At 41.8% G+C, this 19079-nt stretch overlaps 1 protein-coding gene and 1 pseudogene across 1 annotated transcript in view; both read right to left on the bottom strand.

Moving 5' to 3' along the window:
- The window catches only part of ADAMTSL3 (ADAMTS like 3), a 366781-nt gene that overhangs the window by 305927 nt on the left and 41775 nt on the right, over window positions 1–19079 (bottom strand). Inside the window, exon 3 of the mRNA XM_087429032.1 lies at window positions 14986–15105. Coding sequence (XP_087285158.1) covers window positions 14986–15105 — 120 coding nt within the window. The remainder of the gene's footprint in view (window positions 1–14985; window positions 15106–19079) is intronic.
- On the bottom strand, window positions 4160–4258 carry LOC147917697 (U6 spliceosomal RNA; annotated as a pseudogene).

Raw genomic sequence — 19079 nt, 5'->3', positions numbered from 1 at the left:
TTTCTTCTTTGATCAATAATTGCTTTAGGAAAATATTTTTAAGTTTCTAAGTGTTGACAGTTTTTTGCTTAAACATCTTTTCCTAATGTTTATTTGGATTACTTAGACTCACAGAACGCGATCTATATTAGTTTCCACATCTTAATTTTTTCTATTTCTGCATTTTCTGAATTCTAAGATGCTGCTTTCCCTTTGTTTGGAATGAGAGTGCAATCCACGTGTACATTCAGCGATATTTTTGGATTCTTCCCCAAACGCTTTTGGTGCCTCAGCGACGTCTTACAGCCCCTCTCTGACTTCTTCTCTCCCATCTGACCTCTGCTCCTCCGCGAGGACACAGCTTGGCTGGCTGAGATCCGTACAACATGGCTGCAAGCTCCTTTCATTCATTCATTTCTCTGTCCTTGCCCTCTATTACTGAACCTTTGAGATTTATCTTCACTGATCCAATGTTCTGCTGAATCCAGAATGCTTGATACCTCTTCGATCTTGATTGCATTGGCAACTATGCCTTTTGTTTCCTTTAGTCTTTGCTCATCTCAGCCTGCCCTGCCTCCCGACGGTCTAAGCTAGTTTCATAGAGGCAGTGTCCTCTGAAAACAAACCAGTTAGTGTCCTATGTTTCTTAGGTTTCTTGTTATACATTTATTTCTGAGGGAGGCAACATCTAAGAGTGTTTAGAGAATTAGAGGTCCCCTTCTCTCAAACTGCAGAACATTTCATAGGTTCTGTGATATCCCTTGTTTATACTTCTTTAAAGAGGTTAATCTATCTAGAATTGGATATAATCAAGCAGGAGTTGAATAGAGGTCTCTACAAGACCCTTGGGGAAAGACACCTTATTCACCCAAACCCTTTACTAATGGATCTCTGAGTCTGAACAGCCAGTGTGTGCTTATGGGACAACATGACCATAGGGTCCAACACCAAGTGCTCATGAACGATAAGGCAAGCCAGGTTTTAATGATATTGCTGATCAGACAAACTCTGGAAGTCTTGGTTAAAACAAGACCTCCTGTGCCGTGTAGCAAGACTCAGGCCTAACAGGTATAGAGCACAGCCACAAGAGCCCACATAGCAGACACAATGGGACTTCAAGGCAACCTGCAACAGCTCTGTCAAACCACTCCAACCCCTGCAGGGCCAACCTGGTGAACTCAAAAAGTATATATGCTGCTTCTAAATAAATTATAACCTTAAAAAATAAAAATATAAAAATAGCTAACTAAGCTGTACAGAAAAAAGTTTTCCTATACTCATCATCTGAACCTAGGAAAGAACAAAATGTTTTTTACATTTATTTTTCAGGCTTCTTATTCAAATATTCCACAATAAAATTTGACAAGTTGAATGAAGTATTTTTTTAACTTAAAAACTATGAGTGGAATACATTAAGGTTTAAAATAAGAAAAAATAGGCTTTTAAAAACTTTTTAGCTAAAGGTTTACACCAACTTTGTGGCATTATAAATCCACGTGTTAAAATGGGTTGAATCTGGGACACTTATTTTATATTATAAGAGCACTATCCAGTAATGGGACAGGAAATTAAGCTGCTTCAAGTTAGAACACAAAATAGACTCCACTTGTAAAATACGCTAATGGTAACACAGTTTCACTGCCAATAGCAGGGCATACTTTCTGTCCTTAAAATATTTTAGTGCTTAACATAGCTATTCAGATTGTAATGCCCACTGACACATTCTAACCTTTGTAAATGCTGAAAATCCAAAATACTTTTTGTCACCAACCTCTACATCAAAACTTTTCAAACACGTTCTAGTATCAGAATGTGTGACACATCATGGGATGCTTTCACAAAGCCCAGGGAATACTAGTAAATGAAACTTTAATTTGTACATATAGTTTTGGACTAAATCAAAAACTATTTTATATCACATTTTAGGGTGGCAAAGAGGTCAGGGACCAAACAGTTTAGAAATATCTATAGAAGAAACATGTAATTGTAAAATGTTTTTCTCCTAAATAATTTTTTTCTTGTGAATTTGATGTTTTAAATTGCGTTATTTAATTTTAGGTATGCAGTCCAGCAGAGTTAAAAGTGAGCACGTTTTCCCTTGAGAAAGACCTACATTTGGTGAGGTCATTAACTCTTCCAAACTGCACCTTCCATATTAATAACAGAATGGCACTGTCTGCCTCACCAGGATGCTGGGTTTTGTTTTGTTTTTGTTTTGTAGTTGTTACTTTTTTACTTTTTATGATGGGAAATTTCAAGTATACATAAAGGTAGACTAATAATAGGTATAATAAAGGTAGAATAATAGAATGAACCCCGTGTCCCTCCCCCAGCCCGACAATCAGCAACCCAAAGCCAACCTTGAACCACCCATTACCCCCCTCCCCCATTATTTTGAAGCCAATGCAAAACATCACATCATTTCATCAGGAAATATTTTCATGTGCACCTACAAAAGATACTTACTCTTTTTTAACATAATCACAATACTGTTTTCACATCTTAAAAGTTAACAATTGATAAACTATTAATTTTCCAATTGTTAATGTCATAAATAGTACTGTAGTTGGGTTTTTGTTTTTGTTTAAATCAGGATCCAAGTAAGGTCCACATATTGAAATTGGTAGATACATCTTTTAAGTCTCATTTAATCTTTTTGGATCCCCATGTAGTCTTTTGTGTTTTCCTTTACATTTTATTTCTTGAAGAAACTGGGTTGTTTGTCCTGTAAAGTTTCTCACTGTCTGGATTTTGGTGGTTGCAGACCCATAGTTTAGTTTAACACGTTTCTCTGTACCCTGTATTCCTTGTAAATGGGTAGTTGGATCTAGAGGCTTGATTTGGGGGGGGGTGGAGGGGTCGGCGAGCAACGAGGACTAGAATACTTCATAGGTGGTATTGTACTCTTCCATCAAGAGACACACAACATTTGGTTTTCTCTCTTTTTGTGATATTAGCAGCTGTTGATCTCCAGTGCCTAGAACCATCAGCATTAGGGGTTGCAAAATGATGGTATTCTCCTTCTATCATGCCTTCCTTATTTATTAGCTGGAGTATTTCTGCAAAGACCAAATTTCCTCATCTACTATTTGGTCACCCAGTGGTACAATTCACATAGAGAAGGCAGGATAAACGTTTAGGGTTTTTTTCTCTTATTTGTTTTCAACGTCATGCATTGACTCCCTAGCACCCACCAACACTGACTAATACATCCTAGTCTCATTATTAATCTAGGGATCTAAACACAGTTGATATATTTAAATTCTTTGCTGTTTTTATTCTCATTGATACTCAAATTGTCCCAATTGAAGCTCATAAGAGTCTCTGAAAGTTGGCTCCTGATTCCTTTTGATGAGACTCTAGTAATCTTGACAGTGTCCTTGCTACCTGTTAATTAAATGATGTTTCAGGCTAATTTTGTATATTTCCACCCCCAAACCTGGAATAAGCCATTTTTCCATAGAGTCCTGGTTCCTTTTAAGTGGGAAATGGTATTTAGAGATCATAATTTGGGCTCTAGCAGTGCTCATTGCTACTAAGTTGGCCATTTGGTTATTGTTTTTAGGCCTTTTCAGACAGTGGAACTAAAAAATATGCCCTATTTTTTTTGTTTGTTTGTTTAAGATAAAACACCTCAGGAGTTTTTACAGATACTTACAGTTTGACTTTAGAACTATAGGGTTTTTCCTTAATTTATTCTCTCTCACATGTCTATCTCCTTTCTCACATACCAAGAATCTGGATTCTCAAGAATGCCAGAAATAAAAAATTAGATTATCCCTTGTGCATTGTTCGTATGCTTTCTCCCACATTACCAGCACAGCGGTCTCAGAATAGCATTGCCAACACCATCAACAATATTATTACTGTAGAAAGTTTTATAATTTTATTTTTAGTTCTCTGCTCTTGGATATACCCACCTACAGTCAAATTAATATGTGTTCAAGTCACTCAGAATGATTCTTCTCTGCGTGGTTAATGCCACCAAGTGAAAACATAGATTTTTTGTTTTTGTTATTTTCAATTTTTTAGGGATTGTACTTTTAAATCTAATTCTGTTTTAAAATTTTGTAAAATATTTGCATGATTCCACAGTCAAATGTATAAGACAGATGTATACAAAGGAGCTTAGCTTCCATCTCTCTCCCCTACACCTATTCTCCCTCCCCTTATAATGGCCCTTTTTTTCCAACTCTTCACAAATTTCATCTCACCTTGTACAGGGGCCATGCTAATCCTCTCTGTATTGTTAATTTTAGTATATTCACTGTAATCGTAATGCCCATGTAATATCTGATTCAGGTCCTGCCCATGGATGTTGCTTAATAAAGAGCAGCTATAACCGTAGCCTTATTTTAAAAAGAAAAATCCTCCTCTTTCCTACTTTTCAAGATTGGAGTTGCAGGAGTTACTTTGGATACAAGACTATTTCACATCACTACATCGCATGCCCAGCATAATCCTGGCACACTGTAGAGATTCCATCAATATTTATTGAGGGAATGACTGACTGAGTGCCTGAATGAATGGCTGCTCCTTAAACCTACTGCTGCCACCAGCACGGATGTCAAACACAAAACGCCTCAGTTCGTGGCATTATAATCTTTCAAGAGAACAGCATGTTCAGGAATAGGATTTTAAATAGAGCATAGTTGTATTTAATGCATATATTTAATAATTCATATATATTTTAATGTAGCATAAACCTAACACAAAAGCAAAATTTTGAGTCAAAAATCTTGCCTTTTCCTAGTTAGGAAAATTTGCTCAACTATTTTGAACTTCGCAGAATTAAAAACCTGTCAGCATGAAATCCCAGAGGGGAAGGATTAAGAGAAGGATTCATCCAAATGTAGTAGGAGGACTGTCCTTGTTGGTGGTCTGCCACATGGAAGGAGTTGAGAATTGGAAGCAGAGCAACCAGTATCCAAAAACAGAGAACAATCTAATTCTCCAACCAAGCCTTTGGACTAACAGTGTTTGGAAGAAAGAACAGTATTTCCTCACAGTTGCAGGTAGAGAGTAAAAAATGGAAATGCATACACACAAGAAAGAAATCAGGATAGACTCTGTTACAATAAATGATAATTAACCGTGTTGAAGAATTAACTTTATTCCTTAAAGAAAACTCAGAAATAAAGATATAATTAGAACTTTTTCAAGTCTTGTCACTTCTGGAAGTAGACCTTCTAACCACTCTGTGTCCATGGGAGATGCAGAGAAGTCACACAGGCTTGTTCTAATTGCTCTGATTCCAGCAGAAGAGATAAGACATCCATGTAAATAATGACAACCCCAGCTGAAGCCTTGGGGCCATAAACAAGGATGAACCACTGTTCTCCAAAGAGCAGGAAGAAACCACTTTACACTGAGGGGCTCCCTGAGAGCTACCTGGAGGAGCTGCCACCTAAGCTGGGCATTGCAGGAAACACAGGCGTTCTGTGAAGAGGTTGGCATGCCGGGGGCCTGGCACAAGCAAAGGTCAGAGAGAGCATGAAGTCCAGTCTGGTCAGACCACAGGGCACACAAAAGAAATGGGGGGATAGGGGAACACAGGCAACTGGGGCCGAGCTACGTGGGGACTTGAATGCCAGTCAGGGGTTGAGCTACTGCAGAGGAGGAAACACATGAGACCCACTTAAGCTTCTTGACAAGGGATATAACCTTCAACTAACAAATGTTCATTGTACATTTACTACGTGCCAGGCCATAGAGTAAGATCTGAGACCATGGTGATGACAAGACATAGTCCCTGCCTCTAAGGGAGGGGCAGAGAGCCTATGGAAGAGTCAGAGGAGGAAATAACCACTGTGCTGGGAGCAGAGGAGAGGGAATTAACGTGAGAACCTCAAAGGGGATGAGGGAAGACTTGATGGAGAAAGTACTTCCTTAGTTAAATCCAGCTCTGGGAAGAGAGGTTATATGTTATGTTACGTACATTAATTTCCACATAACTACAATGTATTCATGTAAGCAGCCACATATTATTAACTTTTGGAAGTGGAAACCTGTCCAAAACAAGTGTGCATTTGTGCCTGTGCAGAATAATGAACGTAACTGAAACGGTTTCTGGCAAGAGGCAATATTAAAGGCCATTAGTCATTGTCCTAGGCTATCACTGCCAACCCTGGGGACATGAGGCTCAACAGAAAGTGCTCCAAACCTCAGATCCTGGATTGTGTTCTCTTGAAATGGTTCATGATGCAGCATCCCCACAGGGTTTGCTGTTTGGATAAATAAGTCACCCAGACTAACACTAGAAATTCAAACTGACCAAGTGTACCCTCTCACCACACCCACCTTCTCCTCTTTCCTCACTCCCTCCCCTAGCCACCCATGAAGGTTACAGTCTGCTTAGGAGGCAGAAAATACTCTAAGAAAAAAATAACCAGGATGCTAAAAGAAGGAAGCAAGCAAGCAGACCTAATCTCACCTGGGTGGAAAGTGAAGGTGAGGATGATATCAGGGGACATCCCTGAGGAAGTAACAGCTGAAGGATGAACAAGGGTTTGACAGAGATAGCAGGGGAGGGGAAGAGGGTATACGAAGCAAAGGGGGATGCTCCAAGCAACTGGGACAATATGTGCAAAGGCTGTAGTTGGAGAAGAGCCACGTGAAAGGACACATGGCTTCATTAATAAAACCACATCTGGAATTCACTGGAAGACAATGCTGAAAAAATGTCCAAGTATCCACATTGTCCCCCACTTGCCCTTGGAACAAGCACAGTAGCCAGCAGCACCCCCACCTCAGGGCTACTGGTCTCATTTGGTAACTCCAGCCAAGGGTGGACAGTAAAATCCAGGCTGGAAAGTTGGGTGGCCAACCGTCCCAGCTTGCCTGGACTATCTCAGTCCCAAGAAAACTGGGACAGTTGGCCACCCTACAAAAGTTTTCATGAGAGTCATATTAAGAGTATTATAAAAGATAAGCAAATATAGAGAATAACACAATAGACACTTTCAAGATACTTCTCCACCTGGCCCCAGGCATCCACATGGCAGAGCCATTTTCCCAACATCTGGAAGAGCCCTGGAGAATGCCTCAGCTACCCAAAGTCCAGACCCAAGAAAATACAGTCCAGAGCAATAAAGCCCCAAGGATGAGCAGACCAAAGTGTCCATGGAATGGCTGGAACCTCACACTGCCTTAACCCATCAGGAACCTCTTTGCAAGCCATGCCTGCACTTCAGTGATGCAGGCCAGAATGGCCCAACAAAAGGAAATATTTCCAAACTCCAAATAAGCCAATCAAAACACAATGCTTAAAAATCCCTCATGATAGGGAATAAATTCCATCATTGCCTCTACAGCTAGCCCTTCCAATTTTGGCTTGGAGAGAATTAGCAAAGTCTTTTCTTGCCTGACATGGCTCTCTCTTGCCTGGCCAGCAAATCAACTCACCTTTGTTTGGTAGCTCTCTTGATCTCTGTTTGACTCCTTGACAAGAGAAAGAAGATGCTTCCATGCAGCCCTCCACCTGCCATTACACCCCATCCTCATAGCAAGCCTGCAAGTCCAGTGTCCTGTCCCAAGCCCTGCATTTTCCTAAGAGAGCAGACCCACTCCCTTTGCTATGCCTACAGAGGATAGATCACAACAAAATACAAGCCCTGGCCTTCATTTAAGAGAAACACATATTCAGTAGCAGAGAAGAGAGGAGATGGTTGAGAGGAGAGCCACTTGCTTTCTTTCATCCAAGGATTAAGGATGACACGGTAGAGTTGCTCAAGTGACCTAGTTGCAAAGTGCTTAAAGACTTTGAGCATCTCTGAGCAGAGACTGGCCTAATCTCAGAGAGAAGGGATGTCTGGGCACAGGCAGCAAGGGCCTAGTCAGAATGGGCCCTGTCTGTCTGCAGTCTTGACTGCAGGGAGGGACTTGTAGAGGAAGCTGCATTTGGGACTGTCTTGAACTTCACTACCCTCAACCCACCATTTAACCCAACTGGTGAAAGTGACAAAAAAAAAATTCATGCAGTACCCCAAACATGAGGCTAGGAAGACAGCGTTAAGAAGAGGAAAATGTCTGCATAGTTCAAAAACTGGATATTGAATCTCCATTAACAAACCCAATTCTTTTATGCTTGAGAAAAAGCTGATTTGCAAAAAGCTCAATGATAATGAAATTCAGAGCGCACGTGTGCCAAAGTCGATCAGAACAGCACGTCCTACTGCATGTGCAATGTTCACGTATGCATTATGTGCCTGAACTAGGACTAGACGACAAGTTATTCCAGTTAACATGTTCTTGTCTTCTCCTGACTGTCTATGAGCCCACTTTCTCATTAGATCACTAAATCTTTGGAATATCTAAGGAGCATAACTACATTTGACCAAGATTACTCACTAACAAAGGAATGAACTATTCAAACTCAAATGGCTTGCTGCTTAAAAACATTATACACACAGGCCAGAAACAACACAGAAACTCTCCTATGCAGAGAATATGTGAGCAGCTCATTTTGATCAGTGAAGAAGATGACGAGACCCTATAGATCCAGGGGCTATGTCCATCTTCCTTCACTAGAAATTTCAGAAGTTGGTATATACTTCCCAAGTTAAAAACTATTACATAAATAACTTAGAAACATCAAGTAATATTTCTGAGGCCTGCCAACAGTTTAACCACAATGAAGTTCCCAGCCAAGGTATTCATAAAAAGTTCGGAAGAAGTTACTTTGAGAAAGATGTACTCACGGCAAACAGATTTCTTCTCCTTAGAAAGAATGCATAAATCAATAGTTAAAAAAGGAAAAGGAAAATTAGGTTTGTCATAACAGTATAAGAAAAAAGACATTTAAAAGAAGTTTAGAAATAAGACTACACAAAGACTTCATTATTAATATGTTATTGTTACTATTAGCATTAAAAATTCATTCAAATGTTTCTCTCATACTTTTCCTTCCCGCAGATTAGATGTAAAAATGTCTTAACTGAGCTTAAGGGCAAAGAACAGCACTTGGCTTTGCGACTGCCTGGCTGTGTGATCTTGGGTAAGACACTGTTCCTCTCTGGGGCTCAGATTCCTCACCTGAAAAAACAGAATCCCTAAGTTTCCTTCCAACTCTGACATGCTACAATTCCAGGCGTCCGTCAGGGCCACACATCCAGCCCTCTGCCTCCCCGGCAATGGGAACACTAAAGAAAATACAACTTGGAGAGGCATTCTGAAACGAGAAACCACACAAATAGGCAACAAGGCAAGAAGGAGAAGAGTCAACTCCGACTCCATCGATGATGTCCTAATGCCTTAGGATTTTACAAACACAGAATTTTACAAATATAGAATGAGTCACACTAGAATCTGGATTTGACTTCAGGCAAGTAACTGAAATTCTTAAAAAGGATGCCTGTCGAAGGCAAGGAGGGTGTGGGGGGAGAAGACATTAGAAGTCAGAATTTTAAGAGTTAACATGAGTAGGAAAAGCAGCAGGAGACAGTAAGCATTTGCAAATCAAGTAGTCCCTGAAAACAGTGGTAGATCAGAGTATAGGTAACAGCATTTTTAATTTGAAAAAATTCTTGAATCCACTTAAATATGGTCAGAAAGAGGCAAAACAAATGTCCAATTTGTCGGGGGCTCCTTACCTGGAATCTACAGGGCAGAGAGAAGGTTACAGGGGAGAAGGAATGGTGGGTATAACAGCTATAAAAGGGCCTGCATGACGTGAAATCAAGGTGGTTCTCTTCTAAATGGCTGCAAGCTTACATTAGAATTCACCCCGGGTTAATTTTAGGGGCATCAGAACCCACCACTGGCCCAACACCCAGCCTTGTCCCGCATGCCTGGAATCCACATTATTAACATTTTTCTCTGTCTTTTGGTGCCTCGTAGCCTAAGGTAGCAAGGTAGACATTACATCACCATGTACATAGACCAAGACAATCCATGGACCATAGAAAAATGTACGGTGGCACTAATTTCTAAGTGTGCTTAGCTTCCTTCATCCCACCGTGGCTGCCAGTGAGGAGGAAGTATTTTACAGCAAATCCACAAAGTCTGGGAAGACATACCTTCCATATTTCCCTGCACCTGACAAATGCTAAAAAATAAAACACAAAAATAAAAGAATATTGTGCAAAACAAAGAGTTTCCCTAACTTTTTAAAAAAAGAAATGACTTCCAACTGAGAAACACTAAGCCTGGGACAGACTTTTAAATCAGTCCCCATAATAACTTATGAGGCGCCAAGTTCAAAGCTTCAGTGAGTTGAAGGTAAGGATGGAAAGACTCAGAAAGAGACCAAGGCAGAGAGTGACCGAGCAGCTCTCAGTACTGCCTTCATCAGCAGTGGGAAAACAAACTGCAGAATTCAAGACTGCTTCCTAGAACCGACTGACAGTCAGCTGTTTGCCTATGAACAGGTTCTCTGTGGGACAAAACTCCAAACCACCATGAGGAATAACACAAAAATCTACCCCAGCGGCTGGCTGGCTCACAAGTCTTTCAGCCACAAGCTCCTTAGGAAGTCGTCCCAAACTAACACATTTTAACTACCTCTACGACTGATGCAACCATACGTCAGAGAGCGTTCCTTCCAAGGGTGTGCTCACTCGCTGCGAAGTCAGCCATCTTCATTTCCGCTGCCATCCTTCACCCAGACTTTGAAAAAACTGTCATTCCTGTTGTGATAATCATTATGCTTATAAATGCTATCAGCATAGCTAATTACAAATTCCTGAAGGCGTTAAGAATGAGCTGATGAAGCAACCTATTAATATTAAATCATGCCCTTTGGTCTACTAAGGTCGCCAAAGCTCTATTGACTACAACAGTGGAATCAGGATTTTTTAGGAAGGGAGACAATTTTCTAAGCAATGCTTCTGAAAGAAGCAGCTAGACAGAGTGGGAGAGCCTGAGGTGTGGAGTGTAACTGTCTTAGGTTTTTCAAATAACCATCTGGGCATCCTTGAGTAAGTCATTTGCACAGAGTCTCTGTCTGCTTGACTTGTAAAATGACGCATTTGAGCCAAAGTCTCCACCAGCTGTAAAATTTTCTGATTCTCTAAGTAACAGTTTACTGCATTGCTGGCAAGACTGCCTTGATAATCAGAATGATCCAATTAACACTCTGCACTGTAGAATATTCTATTTGTAGTTTTGAAAAATAGACTATTTTAGAGGGGCAGAAGTTCAGATCATGAAATCCAGTCACTTTGTTTTTCAAAACAAAAATGAAGAATTGGAGGTCTAAAGATGTTGAATAACTTTGTTAAATTAGAAGCTAATTAGTGGCAGAAACCAGACAAACGTTGCCTCACTAGTCCTGTTGGCACCAACTGCATGGTAACCCCGCTGGCTTCAGAACTGCTTTCTTCACTGGAAGCGGCTTCAGCTCCCTACAGAATCCATAGCATGTCTTTTACGCGACTCATTGAATGCAGCCTGCATCACAGCTGTGCTTCACTGGCCTCTGGGTTATTAGTTTTCCAGACACCTAATCCAGCAGACATTTGAAGAGTGACCTAAAGGTCTTCATGAAAATATGCCAGGATAAAATACTTTAAAAAGTCCTACAAGGGTTGTGGAAAAGAGCAAATATCTACACACCATCTGCTGGCTTCCAATTTTATCAAACGAGTATTTTACAGGTGGGAAAATCCTACTGAACCCAGTCCTGACCCCACAACTTCAGTAACTGACTGCAGCCTCGAGAGCATAAGCACTTTGTCACACTGGCTTCAGGCCTCTGTGACAGCAGGACAACACATCTGGCCTATGTCTGCAAACTCCACAGGTAGGTACTTGTGCACGGGATAGCACAGAACTGCCCTAGGTGGCAACTCACACAGACCTGCACCTACTTCTGGCCACAGAAAGCCAGCAGCTGCTGGGGTGTAACAAGGCTGCCCCGGAAAGCTGCCTGCAGCACTCCCCAGGTATGGAATGTTTGGAGGGACTGCCCTGAAAACCTTTCAGGGACGATTTCTGTGCAGGAGCAATGAATGCTGCATACCACACAATATGTCCCAATATGCAATTTGTCCCAATATTGAGACAATTTGTTCTGGAGAGTACAAGTGACAGACATTAAACCCAAAATTATGTTGGATCCAACAACTTGGTTGAATCTCTCAGACATAATGATGTATGAAACACTCCAGACACAAACGACTGGGTGCTGTATGATTCCATTTATGTAAAATTAAAAATAAAAAACAAAACTAAAGTATAACAGTGATAGAAGTCAGAGTGGTATTACTTCTTGGGTGGAGGATATTGACTGGTGGGGGGAGCACAAGGAGCTTGCTAGGGTGTTGAAAATGTTCAATTTCTTGATCTGTGTGGTGGTTACACAGGTATAAAGATATTTAAAAATTCAACAAGCTCTGCGCTTCAGATACGTGTGTACTTTACCATATGCATGTTATACCTCAAAAAATTAATTTAAAATATTGTGCAAGGTACCCTGATATAAATGGAGAATATGCATCTTCCTTTCCTTTAGCATAAGGATATCTGAGATTCTCTGAACTGAGTCTCTGCCAATGACATTTTTAGTAATAACAATAGCTACAGTAAATGCTTATGTAAGCATTTATATAAGAATGAGGCCATGTGCAGCGAGACTGATATGAATAATCTCCTTTAATCCTTAAAACATCTCCACGGGGTAGACACCATCCATATCTCATATATCCATTTTACAGATGAGGAAACCGAGGCACAGAGAAGTGAAGTAATGTGTCCAAAGTCACACAGCAAGTAAAGTGTCAGAACTGAGATTTGAACTCAAAGCAGTCTGACTCCAGAGCCTATGTTCTCAATTGGTCGAAACATCTTATTGTACGCTGCAGGACAAGGGGATTTGTCAAGCTGGGTGATATTTGGTTCATTCTATCTTTCCCCCGCGCCTGAGAAGCTCCCTGATATTACAATGCAGTCTGCACGCTCAGCATCACGAGGAAAGAGAATCAGGCCTTGGCGTGACGGGTCAACAGTCTCCAGCTGATTCCATTCTGGAGGCTCATTCAAGAGATACACCTAGTTGGGTACAAAGGCCTGTTTTCTTTGCCTTTAGCAGCACAGGGTGGGTGCTGTTATTGGCTTATTATCACTCGACCTTATGCATTTCCCTTAAAGGAAACACACTGTGGGGGCAACAGAATGTTTTCATAGGCTGCTCACTGGGGCTTTCTGGAACACTGCGTCCCAGGACAAAATGTCCACAGAATGCCACATACTTTTAAGATCTGCTTTAGGCCTTTTGAAAAGACTAAAGGGGCTTATTTTCCTCTTTTTCTAGCTTTTATATTGTTATTACATTAAATAGAATGTATCTGTAGAACCTGGAAAAGGCATTAACTACTCTCTAATTAAAAACTACATTCCTCATGATCTCCAGACACACTCTTTTACCCTTCACTGCTTTCTCAATTAGTTTCTCTGAAGTCTTCATATGAAAATCTGTTACATCATTGATTTGTCGATTAAAAGGAGCCATAAATTAGAGGCCCTCTAAAAATCCACTGGGGAGAAGGGTAGAAAGCGACTCAACGATGGTTTAGGCCCTATTGGCAACCAGGTCCAGATGCCCGTCCAAAGTACTAACTGGGCTCCATAATGTGAAGACAGAATTATCTCCCACCCCACCCACTTTTTCAATTAACTTGAAAAAGTGATAGAATGTTGAAATTTTTTTTTTTTTAAATTGGCCTCATCCCACCCCTGCCCCTAACTACCTGGGTAGCTCTTGCCCACAGCTGGGTCCGCTGGTTCACAGCCTGCCCCTCATCCCAACCTCAGCTCCAGAGCTAAATGCACCAAGCGCAGGTCCCTTAGCAGCAGCCTGGATGATCAAAATTAACGGCACCTCCCCCTGAGCTAAGATACAGAGTACAGGGCAACAGATGTCTCCACCTGCCCTTTATGCTCCATTCTCCATCCCTCATCTGCCTGTTATCCTGCCTAAAACGTTAATCCTCCTCCCAGACTAATCTCCAGCACTCTGCCTAGCTTCAGCCAGCCCTAGAGCTGGGTCCCACTCCCTGTTGTCACATCTTACATACACCCATGATGGCAGACTGACTTTCCCAGAGCTGCTCCTTCTGAGTAATATCTTTCACCCATACCTAGCCCGCCTAAATCCAGCCAGAACTTGCTGGCCTTAACTACAGTGATGAGGACACCAGAGCGGACCTCGGTCACTGGGCCATCTTCCTCTACCCATCACGTGCCGTGAGAAGATATTCTTGCCCCACTCCCCATCCGCACTCAGTGCTGTAGGTGCCAAGGTCCTCCAGATCCATCAAAGTCCCTCATCTGAAATCCCATCCCAGTTTGCTCCACTGCCCCATGAATTCAGGCCCTTCAGCTAGAAACCTCTGCATTTGGCAAAGTTGACATTCTCTGTTTCAAATGAGTTGTGAGTGATTTTCAAAGACGTACATAACGCTTAACGCTGTTAAGGCATCAATGTGAATTGAGAACGGAAGGGAATCACAGTCCAGAGGGCCCGGTTTCCGCATCTCAGCCCAGCACAGCCTTGTTCTCTAGATAGCCTTAATGAAGTAATTCAAACACATACACATACACGCAAGTGCACACAAGTGTGCGCATACACACAGAGGTGTACCTACTTTGTTCCTTTCTGGAAAAGGTGCTTGGAAAAAAAACAATTTTGGTGCTGGTGAAGTAAAAGCTAAGAAGGCGAAGAAAGGAATGCTTAATAAGAAAAGAGTACTTTTGGATAATTTCAGAATTGAATAATAAATTTGGTGACAGCTAAAATGAACAAATCCATCATATATTTCTGGTGAAAATAAGAAAAAGTGACTCTCAAGTCAATGTCCCAACCAGAGCAAGAACCACACATTGTGTATGAAATTGTATGCAAGCGTGGGCAACCCGGGGGTCTTGGGATCCTTCCAGGGTGTCCAGGGTCTATTATACAAGTTGTGCCCAAGGGAAAATATAATTATTTTGGAATTATTTTTGAGTAACTGTTTCCTGCCCATTGGCAAATGGCAAAGCCAAAGGTAGGCTCTTCAAAGAGGTTCTTACCTGGTCGTCATAGCGATAGGTGAGAAACTGCTCCCCTGTTGTATCTTCCAGAAAACTTCCCTGAGGGGAGAGTGCAAACTCAGGAAGGAAATAGGCTCCAGGAGACTTCTCTGCTGTGATCTGAAAAGCAAGATGGCTTGGTTACAATAGTAAGAACCCCCTGACAGGCCGTCTCTGCAAAGGGTGAGTCCAACAGAATCCACCCACTAAAGGCTGCACCAAGAAAAGGGCAGTGCCCTCTCCTGAGGAACTGTCAGGCCAGGGTATCTCACTGGTCCACCTCAAACCAGCACACGCAGTATTTATTCTGATACCAGCCTCCCCCTCCCCACAACCTGCCAGCGATTCAGCCACAGTGTAGTTAACTTCCTTAAGTTTTGTTGCAAATCCATTGTTTCTAGGGTTCTCTTTCCTTCTTTTTCTTTCTTTCTGTTTTTGTTTGTTTGCCTGGTGAAAAAGTGAGAAACAAACTTATTTTCTCCATACCACAACAGAAAAGCATGTTCATTATAGAAAATTTTCTAGAAGATAAAGATGAGCACAAAAGAAAATAAAAATCACCCATAATCCCTTCACCCTGTAACAACCACTTTTAATTGTTTTGGTGTATTTCCTTTGAGACTTTTTTCTCATAATATTTTGTATGTTTATATAAAAATCCAAGGTTAAATGAACATGGATTTTACAGAAAGACTCCATTTGGTTCAAGGAAAGCTCATACCCTGGCATCTGAATCATTAGACGTGAGACCTAATTGTTGAGGTCAAGGAGTGTCAGGAAGAAGGACACCATCTACTGGAGAATCTGGCTTGGACATGATGGCCCAATGGACTTGCTGCCATCACTTGCCACCACCCCCAGCCTGGGGAGCCCAGCCAAGGGAAATTGGAGCATTCAGAGCATTTACCAGGATCACTGCCTTGACTGGGTCAAGGAGGGAAGAGATAAAAGAGATGGAACCCCCAGTGCTCAGCCCCACCTGATCAGAAAAGATGGATCACTGATTACGCCCCCAACAGGGTACCTTGCTCCCCGTGATTGGGAAGGAGCACACAATAAACAGAGTGAGAGGCACAGGTGTTACTCTGAGGAAATCGCTCTCCGCAAACAGGAGAGGGGAATAAATGTATCCCTCTCATACCTCTGCTCCCTCCATGGTCACATTCACAGACTGCAGCAGGGACTTTGGTTAAAGTAAAAACATCCATTTAAATAATGCACTTTAACAAGAGAACTCAATACATGATAGCTTTGTCAAGGCACAGAAAAGACAACTCCACGTTTTGGTTAGCACCAGAGTGTTCAAAAAATTCCAAGATTTCCTTATTAAATTTCCTTCACACGAGTGACTGGAATCTTCCCAGCCACACAGCCCCAGCTCTCCTTTGCCCTCCTTCAGCATGGCTTCCTTGAGGCCAGGTTACTCTTATCTGAAAATGGGGAAAATAGGAAAATCGCTTGTAAAAGTTCTATCTGTTAAGAGTGAAGCCACCCTTGACACGGGCCTGTCACCTCAGAGTTCAGACCACCACGGTGTTCTGTGGAGGTTTCTCTGTTATGCCACCTTCCTGTGGGGGAGGCTCTGCTCCAGAAGTTAGCAGGGTCACCCTCGGTCTGTAGCAGAGCTAGGGTGTCAAGAGCCTGGCAGGGAAGTCTGATCAGGCCGGTCAAGGGCGCAGACTGTGTCTGTCAGATCTGGCCAGCCAGCTCTCTGACGACTGCTGAGATTGTTTCTAAGTGACCTGGGAAGAAAAAGCAAGGGGAGCTAATGCCACAGACCGCACAGAGACAACAAGACTCTCACATGTTTTAACACCATTCCATAGATCTCAATGGAAATACCAGAAAAAGCAAAAAATCTTCCCAGTTTCAATGCTTGTCACTCCTCAGTATTCATTAGTGTGGGAAAAAAATAGCAGATACTTATGGGTTCATTATAACTATAGCTGATTACCTTCTGCTTTGTGACCTGTTGTTCCAATCTTTAAATTGTATTCACCAGGATTTAAAAGAGTGAGACAGGAATAAAAACTTCCATGTGAAAATAAGAGGTGAATTTGATGGTAAAATTTATTTCTGTGTATGTTTCCTAGAAAGTTTGAGTAGGTGTAAAAGTTCCATTATTCTCACCAAAGAAAAACACATCTAGGTAAACCTCAAGGGCAAATCTAATAAAACTGCAAGAAAATGATGGATTTTATCATAAGATAATTCATGTAAACTGATTACCAAAATGCCTAGCAAATAGTCATTGAGAGTTAGCTGTTGTCGTTGTCACTTGCCTCTGTTGGCTTCAGAGTCCATAGAATCACAATTTTAAATGCCTAAAGAGACCACAGAAGTCATCCAGATCAAACTCCTCATTTTACAAATGAGTAAACTAAGGCTCTGAGAGTTAAGAGACTTGCCAAGCACCACAGAGCAGGAGCCAGGGCTGGAACCCGTGAGTGGCCGTGTGCGAAGACCTAGATCTATTTACCAAAGAGTGGAGGCTGGGAACAGCGCAGGATCACCACCCTAAAACACCTCCCTGAACATACAGTGCCTCCCAATAACGATGCTTACATTTAGTTGGCCATAGATTCTACACATTTCTTGAGCACCTACTATACATCTGAAATCATTCTAAGCTCTACGGATACAATGAAGAACAAGAAAGATAAGGTCCCTGTATTCCTGGAGATTACATTCCAGTAGGAAGAGATACATAATAAAATAAGTAAACAAATTCGTAAATAAGAAAATTAAAGTTCTAAGTGCTATAAAGGAAATAAATAGGGTTATATGAGCATAAAGTTGGGGAGGGTTGTTTCATTTTAGATAAGATGGTCAGCAAAGACATCCCTGAGAAGGTAAGATTTAAGCAAATACCTAAGGAGGTAAGAAGGAGCCAGTCATGCAAAGAGCCAAGGATGAGCATTCCCAGCCAAAAGAAGAGCGAGTACAAAAGCCGAAAGGTGGAAAGGAGGTCTGTGGGTTTGCGGAACGAAGAGAGGTCAGTGCAGCTGGATCCAGTGTGGACACGAAAGAGCCTGGCAGGAAATGGGGATAAGAAAGATAGCAAGAGTCAGGACATTCAAAGCATTGTGGGCCACAGCAAGGGGTTGGAGAACCACAGAAGAGTATTTCAATAACACTGACTCCTTTGTGGAGGTTGGGTTAGGAGAGGGCAAAAATGGAATCATAATGGCCAGTTAGAAGGCTGCTGCACTAATCCAGGCGAGACAGGATGATCCCTTGGACTGGGATGATGGCAGTGGAGAAAGGGAGAGATGAATGGACTAGAAGCAGAACTGACAAGACTTGCTGATAGGTGAGAAAAAGGGAGAATCAAGGGTGACTTCTGGGTTTTTGGCTTGAGCAACAGGCCATAAAGGAATGCAATGAATGCATAGCCCCGAGGCAGGAATATATTTGTTGGGGAGGGGCAGAGAATTGACAGTGAAGTTTGAGATGTCTACGAGACATCCATGTGGAAAGCAAGTCTGGAGCTCAGAAGGAAGACCTAAGGCTGAAGATAGAGATTTGGAAGCCATCATTTACTTTTATGTATAAATACATTCATTTACAAACATGGTACCTGAAAGGACCCTCCCTAGAGAAAGAGAATGGCAGACAGGGCTTTACTGGAGTCCTGAATAATGCCAATATTGGAAAATAAGTAAAAGAGGAGGAGCAAGCCAAGGAGACTAAAGATGACAGTCAATTAGAGTAGAATAAAGAAAGAAAGACAAATATTGGGTCACGGAAGGATTCAGCATCAGAGGGGTCCACTGTCTTGAATACTGCTACAAGACTGAGTAAGATGAGCCCTGAGAAGTGTCCATTGGACCTGGCAACAAGAAGGTCATTGCTGACCTTGACAAGAGTAGTTATAGTTAAGTGCCAGGGACAATGGTAATGGTTTGAGGAGTGAATGGAAGAAGAGGAAGTAGAGACCGTGAAGGGGGACTCAGAATGGGCAATAGCTAGAGGGGAATGTGGAACTGCGGGTAGAATTTTTAAAGAAAGGAGATACCGGAGCATGTTTGTCTGGTTATGGGAATCATCTAGAGTGCGAGAGACAACGCTGGAGACAGAAGAGATAACTACAG

The sequence above is a fragment of the Ceratotherium simum genome, chromosome 3, assembly GCF_057802395.1.
Source record: "Ceratotherium simum simum isolate JZ-2026a chromosome 3, ASM5780239v1, whole genome shotgun sequence".
Classification (NCBI taxonomy): Eukaryota; Metazoa; Chordata; class Mammalia; order Perissodactyla; family Rhinocerotidae; genus Ceratotherium; species Ceratotherium simum.
This window is presented reverse-complemented; position numbering and strand designations above follow the sequence as displayed.